This window comes from Stegodyphus dumicola, chromosome 4 (genome assembly GCF_044657685.1).
Source record: "Stegodyphus dumicola isolate Sdum_Otavi_A_Nest chromosome 4, ASM4465768v1".
Lineage (NCBI taxonomy): Eukaryota > Metazoa > Arthropoda > Arachnida > Araneae > Eresidae > Stegodyphus > Stegodyphus dumicola.
In genome coordinates, this window is record NC_140771.1 from 110,670,220 (window position 1) to 110,692,127 (window position 21,908).

General features: G+C 31.7%; 2 protein-coding genes across 3 annotated transcripts in view; both read right to left on the reverse strand.

The window, feature by feature from the left end:
• Window positions 1-21,908, reverse strand: part of Larp4B (La-related protein 4B) — a 327,432-nt gene that overhangs the window by 149,634 nt on the left and 155,890 nt on the right. The gene's annotated exons all lie outside the window — the stretch shown is intronic.
• Window positions 5,722-20,370, reverse strand: LOC118183357 (uncharacterized). The gene is made up of 3 exons (XM_035352867.2): window positions 20,208-20,370; window positions 19,953-20,022; window positions 5,722-6,198 (listed from the first exon to the last, which is right to left on the reverse strand). The coding sequence occupies exons 1-3, from the start codon at window positions 20,305-20,307 to the stop codon at window positions 6,018-6,020; spliced, it is 351 nt and encodes a 116-aa protein (XP_035208758.1). The 5' UTR covers window positions 20,308-20,370; the 3' UTR covers window positions 5,722-6,017.

Below are 21,908 nucleotides of genomic sequence, written 5' to 3' on the forward strand. Positions count from 1 at the left end.
TCAGTGTACTGTCCACTGCACAATGATCTGGATCCGATTCTGTCCAGATTAGAAGACCACATATAGAGAGCTCAGATCTCCACAATTGTCTGTGGAGACTTCAATTTCAAAAACACTCTTTGGGGCCCAACCCCCACAGACGCCAGAGGACAGAGACTAGGAGACTTCGTTGCCGCAACAGGCCTTACAATTATGAACGAAGCAGATGGCCCCCCCACATTTTCAGGGTCAAGGGGTAATTCATGGATTGATACAACCCTAATTAAACAAAAGAATAGCCTATTCATAGATCAATGGGCGGTAGATCAAAGAGAAACTTTGAGTGACCATCAGGCGGTCAACTTTCAATAATTTCGGCATTTCCATAGAATTATGAATTTCATTCCAACAGCGAAAGGAAAAAAGGCTAACTACTGAAATCGTATATAATAACATTATATAATTGCTTTCTTTCAAAAGATCCAGCGTACCTTTGTGGATTTTTTTTAAATCATGTATTTTTTTAAAAATTTTGGAAATTTTCCTGAACTACACGGTTTAAGAATCCAAGAGATTTTTTTTATCTGTTAGCCCCAATAATATTAAGATTTAGTCAGTAAATTCATTTTTACATATCAAGTGAGGACTGTGTACTCAATGATACTTTTGTGAAGAATTTGCGATGGAAAAGTGGGTCGTATTTTCATTACTCATGAATTTTTTAAACTAGCGGGGAGCGACACAACAAAATTCCTTTTATCTTCAAACATCAAGTAAAGTATCACTGCTCTAGCTTTAGCCATTCAGCCACTGGTTGACCATAATTTTCAGACAAAAAATAAACTATTTTGTTTATAAAATAATTCATCTTTTCATAGGATGTTTTCAGCTTTTAATTTCTCTTACTAAGCCTTAGATAGACTTTAATATTTCACCGATACAAAAATATTCTTGCATACATTTTTATTTCCCGTCTATCTCGTACTTATCTACGTAATGAACAGTTACTGGCAGTATACACACATCTGTTTTATGTTGTTAATTTTGTAAATGACGTTAGAGCTTCTCAAAATGCTATTAAACTTCTTTTTCCAGTTCTCTTAAATTTATTTCAGAGATTCTGTAGGAATTACTTGAGACTACTTACAAATTACTTATATTTTTTCTAACTAGTTATTCATATTTTTCCATTGTCAATGTAATAGTTTTAAATTCTTAACTGTACAAATTTGGTGTGAACTGCACAAATCTTTTTGTATGTAACTGCGGCACTTTTAGTTAAATAATAAAAAGAGAAAAAAATAAAAATGCAACTAAAATGTCTATTTTCATTTTTCAACGCAAAATGTCTAATTAAACATAAATATTTAACGATTTTGACATGTAAAATATATTTTGATGTGTCAGTTGCGACAATTTAAAAAAAAAAATGTTTCAAATAACATTAAAATTACCTGCGCAGTACTAGAGCTATCTTACATGCAGTCTGAAAATGATTTTCGAGAACACGAATATTCGTGTTCTTGTCGAAATATGACACGTTTTGATTAAAAGTTATGAGGTATTTTCTCCCTCCTTTCCCCATGCCTTCGTGGTGTAACTGGAAGCGTGCTCGAAGCGTTCAGGAGGTCCGCAGTTCGAATGCCGGCGAAGGCACTGTAGATTTTTCACCTTCTTGCATAGATAAAACCTAATGACTGTATAAAGTAATAATTACAAAGAGATTATCACTTTATACAGTTTCAATTACAATTTTTCTCCTATTTAAATAGAATGTAAATAAGCTCTTAGAAATATTTTACAGAAAGGCATCCAAAGTATTTGAGGACAGACAACCCTCAAATGGCTTGATGTAGCAAATTACACCTAATTACCATGACATTCACGTAGACAGGAGCTCCTGAACAAATACAAGATACTTGAGATTTTATTTCCTAAGGTGCAGAATCAGTAATTGATAACTAAGAGATTAAAATGTTATTTCATTTTATTTTTCTATGTGCGTATATATAACCAAAATACACTTACGGTTTTCATTTTCTGCAATGTATTGTGAATATTCATAATATGTTTAAGAGTTTTTAGATTATTTCTTAGTTTGAGTCAATATATATAAAACAGGTGGAACTGCAAAAGGGTTGTTATTTTAGTTTCCTGTGTATGTGGCTAATAAATGACTTCCCGCCAATTACATGTTAAGACATAGGATAAAATAACTCGAGCTTTAAATAGCTTTTTAGCAACGAGCTTTAAATAAATGATCGGTTCGTTGTTTGTAAATAAAATCGGGTTTATGTTTAATCTTTATGGCTCAATGTTGATTATAAACACTACTATTTTTTACTCCCTCGTGAGAAGTAAAGGAACTTTTGCAATCGCGAAAAATTTCGGTTATCATATTGCAGTGCAAATATCCATTTTGACCGTTCCCGAATCCATTTAGAGGATATTTTTGGGTGCCATCTGTACGTACGGATGTCCTCTGGGGGGGCTGACTCAGGAGAATTCCTGGAAAGTACTGGCTAGAATCTGTACTTAGGCAGCCTTCAACCACGGTAGTATATAATCACTCTTCACAGGACTAGAACCTCTGCTCATTCGGGGGATGGTTCAGGCTTGGCAGAGACCGTACTTGTACTGTCTTGTCTGTCCCTTGCCTGTGGGGTCGTTACATCCTACGATTTTGTGGCTGTTTTGGGCGGTTTGGTCTCATTCGGTCTGTTGAGAGGGACTAACATTACTATGGACCCCACTCTTGAATTTTTGTTGCTCTCGGAGTGCTCGGGTTCCGGGCGCATAGGAGTTTTCGTTTTATAACTCGTCATAGCTTTCTTCCGTCTCATGCTTTGTAAAAGCGAAAGGGTGGCCGCGGGAGCTGCTCCCCTTGGACAGTCTTCGGAGTACGGACGCAACTACCTGTAAGGTAACTATCAGATCCAGTTCAGGGGTTCGTCTCTGGTGTTCTGTACGTACAGATGTAATAAACGAGACTTTTCCCAAAATGGATTGTAAAATGTATGAAAAAAAGCTTTTTTGTGACGTCTATTCGTAGGTTTGTACGTATTTATATATATACAGCGCTTAAAAAAAAAAAAAAAAAAAAAAAAAAAGGGGGACAGTTCTATATCTCTCGTTCTCCGTTCTACTCGGCCGATTGACGAAATTCAAATTGCGTTCTTCATGTCTCGAAAGCGCGACTTAGGATATATATTAGATTTATATATAGCACTATTCTTACATAGGTATTTTGACACAAAATCGGACTTTTTCTGAAATAACATGCCAATTTTTTTACATATTTCGATTTTACGACTCAAATTACGCCCAAATATGAAATTTTGTAAAATTTGCTGAGAAATTTACGGAGAAATCAACAAATTTATGTTGGCGCTTTTTTTTTTTCAGTTTGCGCTAAGAAGAGTTCACTTGGCGAACTCCTTAATATATGGCAACCTATTTTCCTTTTCCGTGAGAGTAATAAAAATCACAACGTTCTTTCTTTCAAATAATGTTCCTTACATTATATTTTTATGATATTATTTTAAATATTTTTTTCTTTTTCGAATTTCATTTTAATTAAGTTGCATGGTTTCTTTCGAATAACAGTTTTAAAAATTTCTATTTACCCATTCGAACCGCGTAGTTTAAATATAAGGTGCATCGTTTATTTTTTTTCAGATAGTTTTCTTTATAATTTTTTTTGTCACTGTTATTATTTTAGGTAATTTTTAAATTTTTATACTTTTATTTTAATTGTTTGTGTTGCATTGTCTCTTCAAATTTATTACTTTTTCATTCGAACTGAGCATTTTAAATATATTTATTAATTAAATTTTCCAGGATTTTATTTTATCTATTTGAATTGCGTTTCTTTCGGAAGAATACTTTGTGTCCCAGACTACGATGCATCTGAAAACAGAATATATTAAAAGAGAAAATACAGTAAAGCACAGTTAACACGCCTTTCAATGTTCCGTTCAGAAAAGATATATAAATGAGAAAGATGTATAACCGACATTTTAACTTAGGATGACTTGCAAATATTTCTTTAAATAGCTTTAACATTATGCTCATTGCTTTATACAATTTTATCATCCTACATTTAGTTTCTTAAAATGCTATTCATATTTTATTCAAATATTTTATTTTTGAAATCACAAGAATCCAATACCATAAGATTAAAAAGTTTTAAATAAAAAAAAAAATACTAAATTTTATGCAAAAATTTATTTTTTCTTCTTAATGGCTTGCTCTTTTTCTTCAGGCATTCTGCAAGTATATTAAAAAGCATCCAACTTATAGAAACATCTTGGTATTTCTGACATTCCTTTTAAATAAATCTATCGCCTTCCATTCCATAAAGCCAGCAACGGCCGAGCGGTAAAGTCGCTGAACACAGGTAGTTCGCTCCGAGGCTCGAAAACGGGCTGGTTGCATGGGCGTTTTCGTGGTTTTTCTCATTGTGACGTGTATGCCAACTGGTTTTCCTTAGAAAGTTCTTTACGAAGACCTTTTAGGTCAGATATCTCTGCTTTGCCGTAACTTAATAATCTAATTCAATCCATTTCATCAGTACTTGGTCTGAGCCTTTATCAGTCTTTAGAGGCTAAGCATTTTAAGGCATGAGATGAAAGGAAAGACTGGTTTCATCAAGAGAGAAAACGTCTTTAGGTGACATCCACATACATCACTGGCTAAATTCATGAATATTCAAATAATTCGACTAAGATATCATGAGATTCTCCATTTATGATTATATGATGTTCTATAACGTAATTTAAATTTATACAAACATATAGTCGAAAACCAGTCTCTCTTAAGTCGATATCGTTTTTGTCTTTTCCGTTAGCCTCAAGTTCAATTATGGTATTTGCTGGTGTACACGTCCAAGTGTTTTCTCTTTGAACACCCAAATTCCTTGAAGTATTCTGAAAGTATATTCAAAAGCATCCAACTTTTCGAAGCACCTTGGTATTTCTGACAACCAAAATCCCCTTCAAATTTTTACATCCTTTAATCCCTACATTTTTTCCTTCTACATTTATCTTCAGTGCTCAACAAAAGAAAATTAAAGATCTTTGGATTGTTACACTTCCATAAATTTTGCATTCTTGTCAATTTTTTTAAAATATCAGTTACATCAACTGTGTTTCAGTTGAAGACAGCTTTTCATTTTCTAGGCATTTTAACTATAAATAAATTTTAAAGCAAAGTCCAAAGGATAAATATTTTAATTAAAAGATTTTTTGTTAAATGGCAAAGAAATAAAAGAGCCCAGCAGTGTTTATTCTGTACCACTGAGTAACCGGATTCTTATATCGGCTGAAACAATCTAAATCATATTAAAGATCATGTTTTTTATACAATCTATAACGCGAGAGAAAAATTAGCTTCTTAAAATATTCTTTTTAAGATGATTAATATAAAAATTTATATTTATATATATTTTTTTTAAGCTGGGACTTGAACCAAACTGTCAAATTTTTAAATTCTAAGTTACATGGTGGTTATAATTAAAGTTCCACTTTGAAAATAATAAATTACTATTTATAAAAGGAAAACTACCGGACCAAATGTTATCAAACTTGGTAATCGTGTAAAGGAGGTTATGGGAATTTATTTTCCTCTGAAAAAAAAAAAAAAAAAAAAAAAAAGAGAGAGAGTTAAAAAAACTCACCACCAGGGGGGAAATGGCGCTGTATGCAATATTGTTAAATGAAATAAGACATGAAGACATCGATTTAAAATGTGTTTAATCGTTTCTAAAACATGTTACAAAACATGTTCAATGTAGCGTCCAACATTTTGCGAAAGCAAGTTAAATCCTGTTACTGCATTCTCAACAGCAGTTTTTAGCATATCAGGAGGAATGTTACGGACATGTCAGTGTATCACATTTTTCATTTTTGAGAAACTGTTTAGATTATCACCATAAACAGTGCTTTTGAGATAACCCCATAGCCAAAAGTCACAGGGGTTGAGGTCTGGTGACCGAGGTGGCCAAGAAGTGGAGACATGTCGGCCTATAAGACGTTCATTCATGAAATGTTGCCTAAGAAACTGTGCGACACATGTGAGGTGGGGCACCTGGCATTATGGCACCTGGCAGTTGGAGGTAGCAAATTGGTGGTAAAGGAGGAACTGAAGTCTAGGGGGAAGAGGAGGTGACCATGCGTCACAAGGGTGGGAAACCAGACAATAAGACCATGGGAGACAAGCCTGAGTGCGGGGAAATGATAAATTCATGAAGAATAAGTACTGATAAGTAGGGTGGTAGAGCATACATATGCATGATACAGAAATGAATTAAAGTGCAGTAATAATACAAACAAAATAAAAATACATTCATAATCAATATAATAAATAACTGAAATAAAATTCTGGATTAAATAATGAGAGAAAAGATTCTAGATTAATAAAACATAAAAATATAGAATAATAACTATGATACAATATATACACAAAAGATAGGTGTCAGCTCACAGTTTTAATTTATTCAGGAATCTAAAAGAAAATATTTCTAGAAAATCTCCAAATTATAATTGTTACATTCAAGAAAGCTTTCAATCAGAAATATGTTTAAAATTTGACAAGCTCAGTCTAAAGTAAAGAATAAAATATCTCTTAGCCAAGTTCTCACTGTGCTTAATTACATAAAACTGTTTTAATATTACTAAACTAAAAAGGAACTTAAAAAAATTAAAGGAACTAAAGGAAAAACTAAAAAGGAAGAAAATAAAATTCAAGTGTTTTTGCATTAAAAGGTTAATAGTTTTAATAATGAAGCATAATTATATTTAATCTCAGCCATATTACCTTAAAAATAGCATGTGAGGAGCTTTATAATGATACTTTTCATTTTCACATACACGTACCAAAGTTAAGTAAGTAAATAAATCATAAAATGCATTTTCAGATTTCTCATCGAAACTTTATAGCTAATCACTTAATCAGAGAGCAGAAAGTTTGCTTTCAACCTAATAAAATAAACAAATAAAGTAGTGCTAAAATATACAAACAGACGTAGTTTTGAGATAATTAAAATTCAGAATACTCCATATACTATAATTAAAATTACAAATACATTTTATAGTAACAAAAAACCATAAGTCCCTTTTCATTATGTGGGCTTTTATCAATGTGCGCTTTTATCAACGTGCGCTTTTATCAGAGTGAGCTTTTATCAATGTGGGCTTTTATCTGCGTGGGCTTTTATCAATGTGCGCTTTCATCGCTGTGGGTATTTGTCGCTTGGGCAATTATCACAGTGGGCTTTTTTTTGTGGGCTTTTATCAATGTGCGCTTTCATCGCTGTGGGTATTTGTCGCTTGGGCAATTATCACAGTGGGCTTTTTTTTTGTGGGCTTTTGTCAGGGAACCATATAAATCTAATACATATCCTAAGTCGCGCATTCGAGACATGAAAAACGCAATTTAAATTTTATCAATCGGCCCAGTAGAACGGGAGATATAGAACTATCCCACTTTTTTTTCCCCGCACTGTAAGTATCTCGTATATATATATATAAATATTATATATATATATCTGGTATATTTCGGTGTATATGTATATGTATATATACCGTATATTCCGGTGTATATGTATATGTATATATACCGTATATTCCGGTGTATAATGCGCACCTACAATTTCAAACTAAAATTTTCAATTTTTAGGTATATGGTCATTAAAACCCTTTTCTTTATGCGTAAACCTGAAAGTTACATGTGCGATGATGTTATCTTTTGAACACATTCGAAGATTTTTCTCAGGAAGGCTCGTGTACAATTTGTTCATACTGGTGTGTCCTCAATGCTAAATTTATTATCTCCTCAATCTTATTGGCCATTAATTGTTCAAGATGTTAGAAATTATTGCGAGCATTGCGAAATATGTCAAATTAACAAAAAGAGTAAGCAAAAGAAATTTGTTGTAATGCAATCTTTACCGTCCGTTAGATGAACCTTTTGAAATATTGTCTATTGATGCTGTTGGTGGATTAAATTATAATTCTACTAAAATGTACATTTACATGATACCCGATCGCGCTACTAGGTAAATATGGACTTTTGCTTCTAAAAGTGTAATTACCGATACTTATATAAATTGTTTAAGACAAATTTTCCAAATTCTAGTACCAAAGAAAATTTTATGTGGGCTTTTACGTCTTCAAAATTTAAGCACTTTTTTAATGCATCATAATGTAAAACAATTATTAACTACTGCCAATAGACCTCAAACTAATAGTAAAGTTGAGCGAGTTAATCAAACAATTATAACTAGGCTAAAATGTAAACTAAATTCTTATCAAGATAATATAGCATGAACACAATTATTTCTTCAAGTTACTGAGGAATATAATAAAACTCCGCATTCTGTAAAAAAGTTTCCTCATATTTAATATATGGGGAATTACCTTATGATTCCTTACTTGAAAATCAAGAAGTATATCCACCAATTGAAGAAGCTAGAAAAACTGCCCAAAAATGTTCTGATGATTATCATAATATAGATGAAGAAAGATATGATACCCATTATAAACTCAGTTATTTTAAAATAGATGATTTAGTAATGTATGAAGAATTTCAATATCCTTTTACACGTAAACATTCTTCTCCTTTTTCAGGCCCTTACAAAATTTTAAAACAATATTCTGAAGTTACTTTTGAAATATATAAACCTAATCCTCTAACAAAAAAGAAATCAAAAATTGTTCATTCAACCAGACTCGGACCTTTCAATCCAGATAGTGAGTTTAAATTAACTATCAGAAATAGTAGAATTCTCGTCTCTATCCAAAATTAATTTATTTTTGATTTTCCAAAATTCTACATTAAAAAGAATTTTCCGATTATGACATTTAAAAAAACCTGTTTTAGACTTTAAACCCTAAATTAAGGCAAATTATTGTTCCCGATTTTGACCTCTCGTAGTCTGGCTCCTTTACTATCCTGCCTTTCCTTCTTGCAGGAGTTTTTCCGTTCAAAACTTGTTGTATAAGTTCCCCATGGCCCAGAAGATGAAGAGAGGAAAAACTCAAACACCACATTTTTGAAAATCTGGCTGTAACTCCTTATTACTCCTTGCATCCTCTCTTTTAGGGAGGATACAGGAAATGATAGCATAGACCCGCTGTACCCCCGGGAACACTCCTAAAAAACCTTCTAATTTTTTCTTCTTTTATTTGTTATCAAATTCAACTATGGCCATGAGACTGACTTGTGGTTTTCTATTTTCTTTATCAGTCATGTTCCTCTGACCACAGTTTGGCACAAAACTGCTAAGACACACACACACATTAATTTTAAAACAACATTTTTCTTTTCTTTCTTCTTATTGTAGGGTAACATTTAATTACATTTTTGCAAAATTAAAAAAGACTTGATTAAAAAGTTATTTGTCTTAAATTTTAGTTTTAATTTTGTATAATGTTGTATTTTACTAATTAATATGAAAAAATTTTAGAAGAGAAACAGATAAACTTTGACAATTGTACAATGCCAAAAACCAATTAACTTTTCTAAGAAACGGAGAGTTTTTTGATATATTGTACTTGAGCTTTCCCCAACTATCAGAAAGATGATACGCTGATTTTGTTGGAGAAGGACAAGCCAAATTAATCGTCAGAGTATTATAATCTTATTTAGTATTGCCTTATATTATTACACTTTTATATTGACTTTTCTGTTGTGTTAAGTATGTGTATCCTCAATAGGAAGAACTTATTCAATTAATCACAAATTGAGTACTATATTTCTACATGAAAGTTGACAACTCAATCTATATTATAATAGAAATATTTTCATCAACAAAATTTTGAAAGACATTTACTTTGTGAAAACATTCGAACATTTACCTGATGGAACGTTTTAATCAAGAGACTTTACAACAAATTTTCATTGAACATTCAAAGGATATTGGACATTTTAATAGTATGATTGTTTAGTTTCTTTAGAAATTACATTACTTGTAAATTATATGTTAAGTATTTCGCAATCTATTTATGAGAGAGGTCATGAATCATGAAGAGGCATAGAAAAACCTGCCGGCTGTGTACCTAATGCTTTCTCATGTCTTACTTCATACAATAAACTTTCTCCTGCTTCGCTAATTCACTAATGCTTTTCTACCACACTGCTCTTCCGGCCTTTCTTAAGCGGAGGGGAAAATTTAAGTTATAAGAAAATACGATAGCTGCTTTAAAATTAATTGCAGACCTCAAAATTAACGATTCCAGATTTGGTTCTCTCCCCCTAAATTCATCTGTTCTCCCAAATTCGATATCCTTCTATGTTATGTAACAACCTAAGATTAACCAATCATAGCTTGTCCCTACAATTACATCAGACCTAGTATAAATACTTCCTGGCACAATAAACTACGTCATTCTTCTTCAATTCCTTTTCTTAGCTTCCGCCACGCCAACATCCACGCTGTTTTGCTTCCCCGTCTAAAATGCCCATGTCTTATTTTTAAAAACCAATGTACATAGAAATTTATCATATTTAATTATGATTGAATAAGTGTCTGCAGATTATTTGGATATGTGTGAGAATAAAGACTGGTGATTTGTCGAAATCTAGTTTCGTTATCTCTGTCTCTTCTTGCCATTCTGTCAGCACGACTACGCATCAAAATCATTACACACACAAAACACACACACATATTCGGCGAAACGCGTAATGGGGTTCGCGTAGTTCGAATTCATTTAAAAAAATTTCCCTTGACAAGCCAAAATGAACTTCGAATTGGGCTAATTTACCATTTACCGCTTCTTAATTTTAATTTTAATTTTTACATCGATCAATTGATTAGTTTTTTACAGTGTTTTAAATCTACTTAATTCATTTAGCATATAGCTTACTATTTTTATTAATTTTACTTGTAAATATTCAAATGTTGCATATTTCTCCTTTTTCACACATTTCATAGCAACTAAATATGCATTTGTTGAAGTTTTCACGGAGCCACAGTTTTTGGTAACTTTTTAGTGTGCGTACTAAAATTTATCTTCTAATTTCCTTAATTTTGCAGCACAATGCGCAAAATGTTTGACCACATAGGTCTTTTTTCGTTTGTTCTTACTACTTAACTTCAAATTATATATATAATCACTATATGTAATTAAAAGTTAAGTTGTAAGAACAAACGAAAAAAGACAAATTTTGGTCAATTTTTTTTTGCGCATTGTGCTGCAAAATTAAGGAAATTAGAAGATAAATTTTAGTACGCACGCGAAAAAGTTACCAAAAACTGTGGCTCCGTGAAATCTTCAATTGATTTGTTTTTTTAACTGTGTTAAAAATTACTTAATTAGTTTAGCATATAGCTTACTTTTTATTAATTTTACTTGTAAATATTCAAATATTGTATTTTTCTCTTCTTTCACACATTTCATAGCAACTAAATATGCTTATGTTGAAGTTTTCACGGAGCCACAGTTTTTGGAAACTTTTTGGCATGCGTGCTAAAATTTATCTTCTAATTATCACTATATATATATAGTGAGAAGGAGACTAGTTTTTTTAGCTATAATTAACTTTTAATGAATTTATAAGTTTTTAACATCCAGCTCGAGAAGAATGTGAGCAGGTTATTCGCTTGTGATTAAAGTAAAGCATACATTTAAAAAGCATGTATAGATACATGACATTTTGATGCCTAAAATAATTATCAAAATTATTTTAGGTCCTAACTTATCTTTAACATTTCGAATGACAAGCAGTTGTATTTATATCTCATGTAACATGTTTGATGGTTTTTTTTACATACTAAAAAGGTAAACAACATTTTGTCACAATATGGCATTAACAGCATTCTTAAAATACGATAAGATGCATGAAACTAAAGAGGTCATAATATTCAGTCTAGCCAAAGAGTTGGAAAGTTCCCACATTTTATGGTTTGGTAAAAATTTTATTCTTTTACCTGAGATACAATTATGGAATCATCGTGGGAAAAAATACATTTAGCACCGGCATTTCGTGCGATTACGTGCATGGACGCTGAAATTTAAATATATGGTCCATTCATACTTTAAGGCACACTTTTTATTTTCAGTACGGAAAGTTTTTCATACAATAAAAGAAGACATTCAAGTTTTTCGTTATTGATAATTGCAAAACGTCGAAATATTACTTTCTTGTGTTCATATATATAATATTTATCATACGCATACATACACACACACACACACACATATATATATATATATATTACGTAAATATTTTCACAATTTATCGTTTAATTCTTTCAAAGACATTTTACCTTGAAGAGACTATTAAGATTTTCAGAGGCGGAAACTATCAGCTGTGGTTTGGGGTTCCAAACCTAGACTTTCCAACAGCTCACTAGATCGCATCGATACTATGAGAGCATGCGCAAAGGAAGGCAATAGTTCTCATATTTTTTCATTGTGCTTTATCTTGCTACAACAAGTCAAATATTGAGAATTAATAACTAAATATTCACAGTAAATTTTGAGAATTTATTTCATATTCTTGCAGTGCGTTAAATTGGTAACTAAACTTCCTCCCGGATATCGAAAACAAGCTTCCAGTGATTAAAGACTTATAGATATAATTACATACTATAGACTGTATAGACATAATTATGAGTCTGTAAAAACATGGGCGCAGTTTCTTGCCATTACACGCGCGTTGAACTTGAACAAATTGAAAGCTTCTTGCTGGGTATTAGGTGTTATAGCAGTTTCGTATTTTATAACTTCTATATTGTTATTGTTAGAGTAAAAACAAGCCTTGAGTGCAAACCGCTTCGAAAACAATCATAAAATTTCTGTTAGCATGATTTATGTGATTTTTATAAATCTGTGTGATTTGTAATGTCTGTATAATAAACAGAATGATTAAATATTTATTTAAACAACTATTCAGGCAACCAGATTTTTCAAGCGTATAATTACTGCTTACTTGTTTCTCATTCTAATTTCACAGATCTCCCGCAGACTAGTAGGCGCTGCAGGAGATAGCCCTCGCATTAGCACATTATACAGGACATCTTTGGACAAATTTTCAGTTGGTTACCTGATTCATTCTTTGTTTATTACGGAATAATGTCCACTTTTTGATAAATTTTCCCTTTTTGTGATAAGATATTTCTCCTTTTTTTCGCTTTTTGTGATAAGACCTTATCATTTTCCCTATCATGGATGGACTAATGGTAGAGTTTAAAGTGATCAGGGTCCCACGGAATTTCTTAAACTGATCCTGAGACAGCCTTTTTCGGAATTTCCGCTATTCTCCCAGCCGGTAAACATCCAATTTTGCTGAGAACCATTTTCCAAAATCGGTATTCAGAGCAAATTCGTAAAATTTTGTGGAGATTTTATGCCCCAACTAATATATATAACAAAGAATTGGTAAAATCTTTTTTTGTCCTGTTAATTTATTTAAGTTAGATAGGCAATAGAGCTTTGTTTTTAATTGGAAGAGAAACACATCTATATAGAGATAAAATTCGGCAAGAAAGCAACTCTAACAAACATTTTGCTCCTGAAACTAGTATGCTGCTAAAGGAGGGGCAACAGGGAACATCTGTGTGCGGGCGCAGCATCCATTGGGCGCCAGACTGATATTGCGAATTTTTATAATGAAATGTTTTCCATTTTTCATAAACAGAAGGGACGCGAGACCTTCAGTTGTCCCGGGTGCTGATAACCCTAGTGAATTCTGTCCTGATGGAGGAGGGACATAAATATGAATGCCCTTAAAGCCAACAGAGTTTTATTAAAAATGTATGCTGTTCGAAAATTTCATCAAATTACGAATTTTATTGAACCCATTTTTTTAAATACAATATTGTTTATTCAAGTGCTTAGCCTGAAGATATCTTAGATAAACCTGCTCAGTTTTTTCCACATTTTTACGATATTAGTCTTTATTTCTGAACATATTTTGCACCCGAATTTAAAAGATTTTCCTTTACAAGCATAAAAAAGTATGCTTTCGTAACTAAAAAGAGCTGTTAATTTATTTTTTCCTCCCAATAAGGAGATTAAGTTTCCTTTTTTAAATCAATATGTCATGAAAATAAGAAATTCAAATGAAAATTAATAGCACTGTGACTTATGTGCATGAATAATTTCGTGGGGAGAAAAACTGAAATAATTTTGTATTCAACTTCAGTTTGACGCCTTAAACAGTTTTAAAATAAATATTTATGACAAGCTTTTAAATTTCTTTTTTTATACAACCAAGCTATGGATATAAGGATGCGCACACTGGATATCATCTGCTCTGCCTAAGAAAAAATGTGCACAATTTATACTAGTACTCAGAAAGCATCGTGTATTTTATTGAAGCAAAAACCCCGTACTTAGACTTTTGTGTTATTTACTGCAGTAGTCTCAAACTGAAACTGCATGCGAACCGAATATACGATCTGAAATCTAAAAGAAGCTGACGGGTTGAATTTTTTTTTTTTTTTTTTTACAATGTGAAATTTTTTTAAACAAAAAAAAGTTTTTAAACTAAGTTTTAAATTTTATTTTATCCACAAATTTATTTATTAAAACATACATAAACAATAATAATAATACCGCAAAGGAAAAAATTCTAATTTGTTTAATTTTCTGTCTGAAATCGATGCGTTGGAATCTGCAAAAAATTTCTTTTGGCTTCAAACTGTAATTCAAATGTATCGATAGTTAAGTAGTAAATTTTCCGACTGACATTTATTGTAAGAAATTTTAATGTGTTGAATTAACCACTAAATAACTAACTTAAAAGCAAAACAAATTACGAAATCTTTCCATGTGGGGCAAAACTTGAGAATAAATAGTGACAACCTGCTGTATTTTTTTCATTTATGAAACTTTTCTTTGATACACACAGAAAAATACATATATAAATAATTCATAAATAATGGTGTATAAATAATTGTAAATTTTCAGCTAAAGCATCTCATGGGGTTTCGATTTCGATAAAGTGTAACCTTGTTAAAAATTATTAGTAGTAACTGTACTAATAATTATTAGTAACTGTATTTATCAAGAGGTATACATGTTCATCGATCAAACTGGTTTCATTTTTTTTTCTTGACCTACTAATTTTTCAAGTGCGAAAAATACTTTTCAGATCAGTGTTGCCAGAAAAGTTTCAGCTAAAGTAGCAAAAGCAGACTCAAAAAGTCGTAGACTGCATTCGATTCTTAGTCGTTTTAATTACGTAGCTTAGCTTTAACGGAAATTTTAAAACTGTATTGCTCATTTCAATTGTTCAAATATCCATTTTTTAAAATTAATTCTCATTTAATTTAGGTTCTATTTTTAAATTAATTTGTGCATATCCGCTTTTTTATTTATTTATTTATTTATTTATTTTTTTTTTTTGCTTAATTGTGAACATTTTAATTGAGGAATGGTTTTTAGTGAGTTTTCCGTTCTGCCTGGTGGGCTTATTTCAGGTTCTGATTACTTAAGAAGGCTTGTTCTTTCATTGTTAAACTTACTTGGGTTGTTATTTAGAAAAATGCCGCTGCTTTGATTTTGAAGATTTCCTTTCTTCCTCTGTTTGGGTACACAATATGTTTCATTTCTTTCTCTGTTTGGGTACCCAATATATGTTACATTTCTTTCTCTGTTTGAGTACCCAAGCTGCAAGTTCTTTTGCTTGATTCCTTATCACCACACTTTCTGACCAGTCAGAAAACTGACTTAAAACTTAAACTGAATTGACTTAAAGACAAAACATACGGGAGGGGAGGGAAGATGATGAGAGGTCCCAAAGCAGTTTTTTTCCTTTCTTTCCCATTCTTTCCCCCCTTTCCCCTTTCTCATTATACCGGGGTCAGGCTGTGCCATAGACCTGCTCTATGGGCTGTGCAGCCTCAAAGGAAAGCCCACATGTAAATTGGATTGCCAGATGCCAACTTCTTTTTAAGCCTAAATAAACTGTTTTTTCTAATGTAAATTATTTTTAATTGATACATTATTTTAACATGTAAGCATTTTACGATATATTAAAAAAAGTCTTTGAAGTCGCAAAAAGTAGCATAAGGAAATGATGACTGTCGCAAAAATTTCGCAAAATCGCAAATACTAAAATTTTAGTAGCACAAGTTTGTCGAAAGTCGCAAATTTGCGAAAAATCGCACGATCTGGCAACACTGTTTCAGATATGAACGTGATCCCCAAAAAGAGATTAGACGTATAGCAAAAATTCGTTACTGTGGTTATTTATCTGTTGATAAGTACAAAATAAGGTTAATAAAATCTGTGTCTTCAAATCTTTGAATAAGATTTTTATCCCAATGTAAATAAATTAAGATCCATCTGTAGATTTTGTGGCTCGTAAGTCTCCTTCGTTTTTAATGGTCGTGAAAAAAAAAATGTAAAACTGGATTCAAAATCATTAATATCTTAAACCTTTCTTCAAATTCCTGCCATAATAAATAATAGCATAATAATGTTAACTAATTTACGGGAAATATATTCGAGGGCAGAGTAAAACTGCGCCAGTTTGAGATCACTGGTCTATTATATTGCTCAAATTTCTATACGATGTTTATAGATTTAAATTTTTGGAGTTTGAGTACGGAAATACAGTAATACAGTTAATACGTAATTGAATACTAGAATTACACCTAGCTTCGAATCCTGGCGAACGGGCTGACTGCAGGAGAATATTTTGTGGTTAGCCTATTTGTAACATGAATACGAATGAGTTTCCTATTACAAAATCGCCCTCAAATGGACATTCATACCTTAAGGGAAATAGCTGTGCTATAAAGGCAAACAACATGTGATAATAGAAGCTCTACACAGTGCAGTATAACTATTATGGCTATTTGAATATAGCGGAGCCCACGACGGCTGATATAGCATAGGAAAGATTAACTTAACAAAGCATATGAGAGAGTACAAACCGCCTAAATCTTTTTAACTTCGATTGCGGTAAGCTGTGATTACTGAAACCGATGATTCTGAATCAGGGATACAGGACTGTCAACATAAACTGTAAAAATGACTGCAAACAAGGACATGATTGTAAAAAGAAATTGCGTTATTATTGTTTATCTGCATCAATAGACATTCTAACAGAAAGAAATAAAGAAGCGGGAAAATGACCTTACTCATTCCACAAAAACAGTTAAAACAACAAATCGGAATTTTGGAAGAATGGTATCAAATAAGAAAGAAAAAAATGCCAATGCTAAGAGTAATGATTAGCGATGATTTCTCAAAGTTCTTCTCATCATGCCAGAAGTTGATCTCGGCCCCCTGAAGCAGTTATGGTGAAAACAAAAATTGCACTTTTTTTCTCTCTCATCTTTTAACATCGAAATTAGTTATTTTTAGAGAATCCAGAGGTCGATTTACACGCTTGTTCCAACTCTGTCTTTGTGCGCTAAATCTATCTGACGTGATAAAGTAAGTACAATGAAAGAAAACTGCATTTTAATATCTGGAACTGACCATATTGGCTCGTATATGAGGTTACATTTTTATCTTTATTGTTCTGGAAACCTCTGTCTTATATGCAAAATTTCGTATTTAAAAATGAATTAAAACATTTTATCATTTTTTAAAATAATTTTTAAGTTAAAAGAAAGCAGATTTACTCCGCCTTACCTCAAAGTACGATACTTATATGATTCATTTATCTTTCTGACAAGTACTTTTAGTCTATTTCCCAATACGACTATACAGTTTTGCAGTGGTACAAAAGATCTTGCACTGTGCTTCGCAAATCATCTCGGAATCTAAATAGATAACCTAATTTTCAAGTTCTCCGTGCCCTTCTGTAACGCAACAGTTGAAGCATCTCCACATCGGTAAGATGAGATGTTCGAATCCGTTTTATTCCTAGTTTTGTTTTTTTCCCTTTCTCTGATTTTTTTACTTAAATATTTAATCAAGATTATGTACACCTATTTATACAAGATTCTTTATTGTTCTGTACATTTTTTTATAAAAATGCAATATTTATTATCGCTATTTAAGATTCTTCTAAATCTCTTTTACACTATGTTTTCGTAATTCTGCAATGATTTCTGCCATTTAATTACAATTTCACTACTGATTTTCGCCTCTTAGACAGCTTTTAACTTCATCCTTTCCATTTCAAGTGCCTCTGGCTCTATTTTCAAGATGATCTACTTAAAGACGGACTGATAACGGACACACAAATAAGATTATCGTAATGGTAATGGTCTAATCACTGGGAAGGCAGGGATACAGGTGATTACAATAGCAAATAAAAGAATATGAAATGAAATTCTTTCGTTAATAGCTTTATAATCTAAATAAATGAAGGAGTGCGTAAAAAGTACCCTTTAAAATCCTTTTTATTTTCGAAAACCACTGTTGTAAATTTTTAAAATTATGTACACTTTCTTCTTTACATAACAATGGAGGAAGGATAACATAATTGCCGAAAAACAACTGCGCAATTAAAAAGTATCAGAAATGGTTCCTAATCTGAGGACTATATGGCTAAACTACTTACTTTCGTATATCATTGCTAAAAGAAATACGAAAATGAACGTGAGATGAGGGGACTTAACTTTGCATTCCAAAATGCAAAGACACTGATTTATCATTAATATTGATTGTATTAAATCAACGGAGATGCTATCTCCGACCAAATCAGCTTGTGCAGTTTTATTAAAAACTTATCCTAATGTTCTCTAAAACATGTATTTTGTTTACGATTTAGGACAAAGGGAAATAATAAAAAAGTAACACTAGGTAACTTCAGTACAATTAAAATCATTTAAGACAATTACGTGATATCATAAAATAATCGGCAAATAGAACAAAGGATAGTAAATATGCATTTCATTATGTAAATGTACATTACGTGCCTTCCTTTTCCAATTAGTAAAGCACAATATGTGATTCTGATAATATTGACGTAGCATTTTAAACAGTGTGAAGATAATTTTAAGCTCTCATCGTATCATTTAATAACGCCTTTGCACTGGTTTAGAAATTAGATTAATAAGTAGTTCCTATTAAAGAGTTCCTATTAAGCTTAAACTCTCTTGCAGAATATAGTTTTAGCAGTAACATCCCAGCAGGTCTTTGTATTAGTTAGTATAATTATATCACGCTAATAGCAACTGATAAAAAAACTTGCCATGCAGTTTAAGATGAAGCATATTTGAATCTGAATTGTACCACATTTTATATGTCGCTCATTTGAATCTTACATAGAATATCTCTACATGAAAATTGAATTTTGATTAAAATAATGGTTGCAACTAAGTTTAAAAATTGTTACATATAAATCAAATCTGAGTACTTTACAGTTTCCGGAACCAGTGGAAGCATACGTGGAACCGATAAAGTGAAATTTGGCTGAATTCCCTGAGTCACTCATTCATCAGTAGTATACAGTATTTGATTTGGTTATTGAAAGGGTAGTGGTATAGTTAGATAGGTGATATGGTTTCACAAGGTAGTGGCAGGGGAGAGCATAGTTAGATTCTTGTCTGCCTGGTTGACTATTCACGAAGTTATGTGCGCAGGAAATTTTCGCACACTGTACCCAAAATGTAGAGATTCATGAATTCCTTTACTGAAAGCACAAATGATGTAATAACTAACTGTATAATATCAGCTTGTATAGTTTTCTTTCACTTGCAATCTCAGCTCAAAATATTGCATTACTACCCCTTCATTGTTACACTTGGTCTTGTATTATTACTTTTACTATTGCAAAAATGTAATTCATATACTTGTAATTGCTCGCTAAGCCATTGATTTACCATTTCAACTTGTAATAATAATAATATTGATCCTAAAAAGAAAATTTTAACTATGGGCTACACTATATGCATCTCACCTAGGTTTCCAGTTAAGCAAGGGAGTTATAATAGCTGTAGCTTCAGAATGAAATTTAAATGTAAACTGACGAGGAAGAAAACGAAAGAGATGATGACATGAAAAGTATTCAAAATTTATACCGCTAAGGAAAGAAAATTATGCTGTTCAAATTATAATTACCTGGACTGAGACACAAGAAGAGCTTGGAACCGGGAGCAGACGGCTAGAAGATACAAATGACTTCGAAATACTGTTGAAAAGAAAAGTGTTTATTTAAAGCGCACACTTTAAAAAACGTAAAACTTTTCCGGAATTTTTTTTTATTTTAGTAAAACTTGTAACTCAATATCGAAACAAAATTATTCTTGAAAATATATTTGAGGTTATTAAAGATATCATTTAGTAAAAACATTGGTTCGAGAATCAATAGCTTACTTGAGATACTTTTCTTTAAAACTATGAAAAATAATCGATTATTTGTTATCCGACCTCTTTTAGTTCCATTCAGTTTGGATAATTGAAGTTCTATTGCCATATTGCATTGCACATTTAGGAAGAGTTTAACAGTGCTCAGTTTTAAACAATAACATTAAAGACATTCTTTTGCTAGCTCCAAAATGGATAAGAAGAGGCCATTTCAACTTAAAGAAATAGATAAGAAGAGGCCTATGTAAGTGAGGTAGATAAGAACGCTGGAACGGAATATTTCGAGATAAAGGGTCACCCAACACATCGGACAAAATAATAGTTTACAACAGCTAAACTTTCCAAGGCGATGAGAGTATTTTTCAGGAAAGCGAAAATTTAATGAAAGGTATCAATGACTCATATACCTCTTTAATTCCATAACTGTTAAAGTTCTTTATCTTATCATTAAAAAGTAAAAGATTTCAAGATGCTCTAGTCACAAAACATTCGCGTAAGCAATTCTCGATGCATACTGAAGCAGTTTCCGCATAAAGAATTTAATTTATGTATTATTCGCTTTAATTTACAGTAGGCGCGCTTGATGTGATCACGTTTGTCCACGACTAATTTGATAACGTTAACCAAACGCTGATATTAAATCAGAATAAAAAGGTCCTTTAAAACAACAATAGAGTTTAAACACATAAATGCAAAAAGAAGCATATAAATTAGTACTTTCACAGAATTATAATTAAGAAAATACAAAACTTTATGCTTTTAACGCAAAAGATTATTTCTGAACTCCATATCATTTATGGAAATTATTTGACCTAATATTAATACTCGGAGGGCATATTTAATCTATTGGAAGAGGATATGCAAATGTAAAATTTAAAATTAGGCAAAAAGCAAGCTTATTTTGGGTAAATATTTTCAAGGGATATTTTTAATCCCTTCAGGAGTAAAAGGAAAAGTCGATCAGAAATGATTTTTGCTTCTGAAAAAGAGAGACCTATGTTTAGCCCACCTCAAAATCTATAGAGCTATTCACATTCTAAGCCAAACTAAGGGTGCTTTTTCGATTAATTTTAAATGGTTGACTAAAATCGAAAACAAGGTGTTTGGCAACTTAATCCTTTACTTAGCGATATTTGTTTGACACTTGACAGTTTTTATAATCTATCTCGACCTTAGTTAGCGACTTTACTAAAATAATATAAAGTATTTTAGTAAAAAATACTTTATAATTCTTTGATAATATTAAAATTATTCATCAGAGTAAGCGATGAATTTTCCATGCTTTCGTAGACAAACGGGTTAGGACTTTGTCAGTTCGGTAATAATATCCGGGTGATAACATCCACCGCGATCACAATAAACGGCATCTACAGTAATTCATAATTTTAATGAAATAAGTTTGAAGATATTCAAGTAATTTGAAAATCTTTTAAATTTTGTTGAAACTTATAATTTTTTGACTGAAACCATAGCATGTTCTGGCATTATTGAGGGAAAACATTATCAGCATATCAAAAGGACAAACAACTTAAATATTTTAAAGCACAAACTTTGATTGTTAAATAGGGATTAAATAGCTCATAAAAATAAATACAGTTTTCCGAAGATATTGTTTTAATTTTTTTAGTGCTGTTCTTTTCCCATGTGCACAGTGATTTTTTTCACTTAAAAAAAGCAGAGAATTTCCCAAACACGCCATTGCGGACCGGC

Coding starts and splice junctions, on each gene's coding strand:
- LOC118183357 (XM_035352867.2), bottom strand. CDS start 20,307: ATGGCAATAGAACTTCAATTATCCAAACTGAATGGAACTAAAAGAGGT. Junction 20,023..20,207: donor TTTAAAGAAAAGTATCTCAA/GTAAGCTATTGA, acceptor TCTTTTCAACAG/TATTTCGAAGTCATTTGTAT. Junction 6,199..19,952: donor CTTCTTGTGTCTCAGTCCAG/GTAATTATAATT, acceptor CCCCGCACTCAG/GCTTGTCTCCCATGGTCTTA.